Raw genomic sequence first — 5,026 nt, forward strand, 5'->3', positions numbered from 1 at the left:
AGGATCTGGAGGACCCGCCTCCAAGCCGAGCGGGCTTCCCCCGGCTTGGCGACCCGGCCGGGGGCGGGACCCGCAGGAGCCGCGACGCGCCTCGCAGAGACACCCCGGAGCGCCCCGCGGTCCCCGGTCCTCGACCCCTTTCCCTCCCCGACCCGACTGGAAAAGGGGCCCCAGGCTTGGGGCGGCGCCCGGCGGGGCGCGCGGGGGCGCAGAGGGAACCGCGGCACTTTCTTCGGGTGGGGGAGGGGCGGGCGCCAGGCTCCGCCCCCGGGGGCAGCGGGGCGCGCGCCGGCCAATGAGGAGCCGGGGAGGGGGCGGGCCTCGCGGCCGCCGCTTAAAGAAACTTGTTGCGGGTCCTCGGTCGGGACGGAGCTTCGGCGGCAGCGGCGGCGGCGGCGGCGGAGGCAGCGGGGAGGCCCGGGTCGGGCGGCGGCGGCGGCGGAGACGCAGGTCGGGCCACGACGCGGCGACCTCGGGTCCCCGAGCGGCCGCGGCGCAGCTGAGCAGCGGCTCCGCGGGTCCCGGTGCGCGCCCGTCCGCGCGCGGCCCCGATGCTGGACATGAGCGAGGCCCGCGCCCAGCCGCCCTGCAGCCCGTCCGGCACCGCCAGCTCCATGTCGCACGTGGAGGACTCGGACTCGGACGCGCCGCCGTCGCCTGCCGGCTCCGAGGGCCTGGGCCGCGCGGCGGGCGCGGGGGGCGGCGTCCGGGGCGACGCGGCCGAGGCGGCGGACGAGCGCTTCCCGGCCTGCATCCGCGACGCCGTGTCGCAGGTGCTCAAGGGTTACGACTGGAGCCTGGTGCCCATGCCGGTGCGCGGGGGCGGCGGCGGCGCGCTTAAGGCCAAGCCTCACGTGAAGCGGCCCATGAACGCCTTCATGGTGTGGGCGCAGGCGGCGCGCCGCAAGCTGGCGGACCAGTACCCGCACCTGCACAACGCCGAGCTCAGCAAGACGCTGGGCAAGCTGTGGCGGTGAGTGCGCGGTGCCCGGGTGTGCGTGTGTGTGCGTGTGTGCAGGGACCGGGCCCCGCAGCCGCGCGGGCGGGCTGCGAGCGGTTCTGGGGGAGGTGCGCAGGGACCCTGGAGGTGGCCCCGCGCCCGCCCTCGGCTCTGCTCCCAGTGGCTGTTCTTAGGGCCAGTCCCAGTGGGAACCCCCTCTTTGACCCGAGAAAAGGCTGCCTGGCGAGTGTGCAACCCCTAGCACGCTCCCTCAGTTGCCAACAGCCTGCCGAAGGCTGGGATGGCATGTGGGGGTTGGGGACCCCACACGTGAGTGGCCCCAGAGTCTGGAGGCCTGGCCCTCTCCAAGGGAAGGTGGCTTCTGTCGGGAAGCAGGACACAGTAGCAGGCAGGGTAGTGCCCTCTGGAAGTGTCCCTCTTTGGAAAGGGCTTCCTCCATTCTGACCCCCATGTGGGGAAGTGAAGGCAGTTGGAGGGGTGCACGTCTGTTCAGCTGGGACGGTCCCCACAGCTTTTTCCTCCTTTCCCACCTCTGCACCCTGTGCGGGGAAGGATGAGAGATACAGGAGGGGTCCAGCGCAGGCACGCTGTGCGCATACTTGGGGATGGCAAAGCTGGACATTTTTGCAGAAAGTAGGACAGCAGTGGTGCTGAGAACTGCCCATCCCCACCAAATGTGTTCTATTCTACTTGGGTTTAAAATGGATGGTTGTGTGTTTGGGGCACTGGCTCCCATTTCCTGCCCCTCTCCTTGGGAGTGGGCACTGGGAGTTGGGACATCTGTCCTCTGCGTGCCTGTCTCTGTCTGCTCTGGGCACAGCGGACTCCAGCAGCCCTGCGGCCTGTTCCGTAGACGGTTGGAGGTGAGTTTCTGGAAAGGTTTCAGAGGACTGTGTGTGTTCTGAGCCTCAGTGAGGATCACACGGGTTTTGCCAGCGTTCCTGGGGGTCTGGGAAGCCCAGATGCCCATGGGATCCCTGCCCGTTCCCAGGAACTCTCGCTTTGTCCCCGGTGTGTTCTCCGCTGGGTTCTGCCTCCTCCCCGCCTGCCTGAGAAAGCCCCAAGGGGAGGGGACTTACACGGGCTCTTAGCGAAGGGAAGTAAAGATGATGGAGGTGGGAAGGTTTGGGTCTTGTTGTAGCACGTTCCTGAGACCCTGGTGAGAACAGACCTCACCAGAACTCCTTGCTGGCCTGAGCGCCCTGTCCCCGGCAAGGGGAGAGCCTGCCTGGTGCCTGCTGAGGCGCAGGGGCACGCACGGGCCTCCCCGTGAGTGTCAGGGTGGGTGAGGCCCTGCCCCCCGGGGCAGCATGGGGACCCGGGCCATCCCACGTCTGCCCTTGGTGCTGCAGCTTGCTGAGCGAGAGTGAGAAGCGCCCCTTCGTGGAGGAGGCAGAGCGGCTGCGGGTCCAACACAAGAAGGACCACCCGGATTACAAGTACCAGCCACGTCGCAGGAAGAGCGTGAAGACGGGCCAAGGAGACTCCGACTCCGGACCCGAGCTGGGCCCCCACCCTGGCAGCGCCGTGTACAAGGCCGATGCCGGCCTGGGTGACCCGCACCACCACAGTGACCACACAGGTGGGCTCCTGGGGCCCCACAGCAGGTGACTGCCCCAGCAGGAGAACTGGGGGTCTCAACGTCTGCTGAGATGGGTAGTGGGTGTGGGAAGTGGGGCTCACTCCCAGGGCAGGTGGCTTTGAGATAATCCCAGGTTCTCAGATGCACACGGGCAGCCGGGGGTCTCCTTAGCCCCCACCGAGCACTGAGGGTCTCGAAGCTTTGCCATGGTCCGGCTCTGGGTGATGTGGGTGTGTTCTGCTCTGCCTGAAGGCGTTTCTGCTGCCACTGGCCTTCTAGCTGGTGCTGACCCAGCACTCCTGCCCCTGGCGTGGCGGTCAGCCGCCCAGCTTTGACATCAGACAGACGGGGAGAATCCTGGCCAGCCGAGCAGTCTCGGTCAAGCTGGCCAAAGCTGCGAGCCTCCGGGAGAACACCTTTTGTGTGGGTCATGTTGTGGTCGTGTGCAGGGGGCCGGGCACTTCCTTTTCTTTCCCCCACCTTGGTCTTCACAGCGGGACGTCCGCAGACCCAGCTCTTGCCCTAGAACAGTGCTTAACGGAATTTCCTCAGCCAAGGAGTGAGGTCTGGGTCTGGCTATGCTGGAATTTCTGGGAAACGTACAGAAACAAAAAGCCGTTGATTTCTACCTGTGGCAGTTAGCGGGCTCGTGTTCCTCCGGGTGTGCATCGCCGGCCTGGCCGGCCCCCCACAGAAGGGGCATTCATCTCTGAAACGTGCTCTGTCCCCAGGGCAGACCCATGGGCCACCCACCCCACCCACCACCCCCAAGACGGACCTGCACCACGGGGGCAAGCCCGAGCTGAAGCTGGAAGGCCGCCGCCTGGCGGACAGCGGGCGTCAGAACATCGACTTCAGCAACGTGGACATCTCGGAGCTGAGCAGCGAGGTCATCGGCAACATGGACACCTTCGACGTGCACGAGTTCGACCAGTACCTGCCCCTCAACGGCCACTCGACCTTGCCCGCGGAGCCAGGCCAGCCCGCCGCCACCTCCTACGGGGCTGCCTCCTACTCACACTCGGGGGCGGCAGGCATCGGGGCGTCCCCCGTGTGGGCCCACAAGGGAGCCCCTTCGGCCTCCGCGTCGCCCACTGAGGCGGGTCCCCCGCGGCCGCACATCAAGACGGAGCAGCTGAGCCCCGGCCACTACGGAGACCAGTCGCACGGCTCCCCGGGCCGCGCCGACTACGGCTCCTACAGCGGCCAGGCCAGCGTCACCACGGCAGCCCCCGCCGCGGCCGCCAGCTCCTTCACCAGCTCGCAGGGCGACTACACCGACCTACAGGCCCCCAGCTACTACGGCCCGTACCCCGGCTGCCCGTCCAGCCTCTACCAGTGCCCCTACTTCCACCCTTCTCGTCGGCCCTACGCCTCACCCCTGCTCAGCGGCCTCTCTGTGCCGCCTGCCCACAGCCCGCCCGGCAGCTGGGACCAGCCCGTGTACACGACCCTGACCAGACCCTGAGGGCGCTGTGGCCCCGGGGAGGGGACTGGCGTCGGTGTGGGACAGCCTGGATCTCGGCAAGGACGGATGGAGCCTCCGGTCTCGCGGAGGGGTGCGCTAGCGAGGGAGGGCTGGGGGCGGCCCGGCAGGCGCAGGCTGAAGTGTGCCGGGAAGCCTTGCTTTGTAACCCACGCGCTGCACGGGGCTTCCAGATCTCCACGCTCCCTGCGGCCGGCCGACAGAGCCCCTTTCCCGCGCTCTCTTCACCATGCCTGGCAACTCTGGAACCAAGGACCGCCACCGGGCCCCCTTCCCTGCCGGCACCAGCGCCTCGGTTTTGCCTCTCGGTGGACGGAGCAGCCACAGCACAAAACAGAAAGGAGGGAAGAGGCATGGGATCTCCGGCCTCCTGTGCTCCAGGGTCCCCGCCAGCCTCACGTGCGTGGAGACCTCCAGGGGACCCCACTGCAGGAGCCCCTCTGGGGACCGGCGCGTCAGCTCTGAGGTGCTGCCTGCCATCAAGGTTCTTCCTGGCAAGGTTTGGCTGTGACTAACACTTCTCTCTTTTTATTTTATTTTTTTAATTTTTATTTTGGAAGCTTAAACACATTCGATTTGTTTGGGAAGCTGTTGAAGTGTATTTATGTTCTGTATTACTTTATCTTTAATTAATGAAGTTATTCGTGCTGAGAGTAGAATTGAAGACAAAACGGAGGCCGGTGGCTGAGCACGAGGGCTGGGAGGACAGGTGGGGTAGCCCCCCCACCCCCTGAGCTCCAGGCCCCTCCAGGAACCCCCCCCCCAGGGAGGAGAAGGGATTTGCCTTGCAGTGTCTCTGACCGGGTTGGGGCGCCCCGGCCCCAGGGCTGTGGCTCCAGCTGGTCGCTGCCCAGGACGGGGATTTCCTGGGACGGGGTGGCTCGTTCATCGGGGCTCTTAGGAACCAGACGCCACCTACAAGCTGTGAAGCTAAAACCTCGTCCACTAAAGTGTTTAGAGGCTTAGTCTTAGAGGAGTAACCCCTGCTTCCGCTTTG

General features: G+C 66.4%; 1 protein-coding gene across 1 annotated transcript; it reads left to right on the forward strand.

Annotated features, from left to right (window-relative positions):
- The first annotated feature begins 458 nt into the window (after positions 1-458).
- Positions 459-4,771, forward strand: SOX8 (SRY-box transcription factor 8). Its single transcript, XM_032845945.1, has 3 exons — positions 459-973; positions 2,314-2,543; positions 3,275-4,771. The coding sequence occupies exons 1-3, from the start codon at positions 552-554 to the stop codon at positions 4,009-4,011; spliced, it is 1,389 nt and encodes a 462-aa protein (XP_032701836.1). The 5' UTR covers positions 459-551; the 3' UTR covers positions 4,012-4,771.
- Positions 4,772-5,026: the final 255 nt, after the last annotated feature.

This window comes from Lontra canadensis, unplaced genomic scaffold, assembly GCF_010015895.1.
Source record: "Lontra canadensis isolate GAN:19392208 unplaced genomic scaffold, GSC_riverotter_1.0 scaffold171, whole genome shotgun sequence".
In the NCBI taxonomy this organism is placed as follows: domain Eukaryota; kingdom Metazoa; phylum Chordata; class Mammalia; order Carnivora; family Mustelidae; genus Lontra; species Lontra canadensis.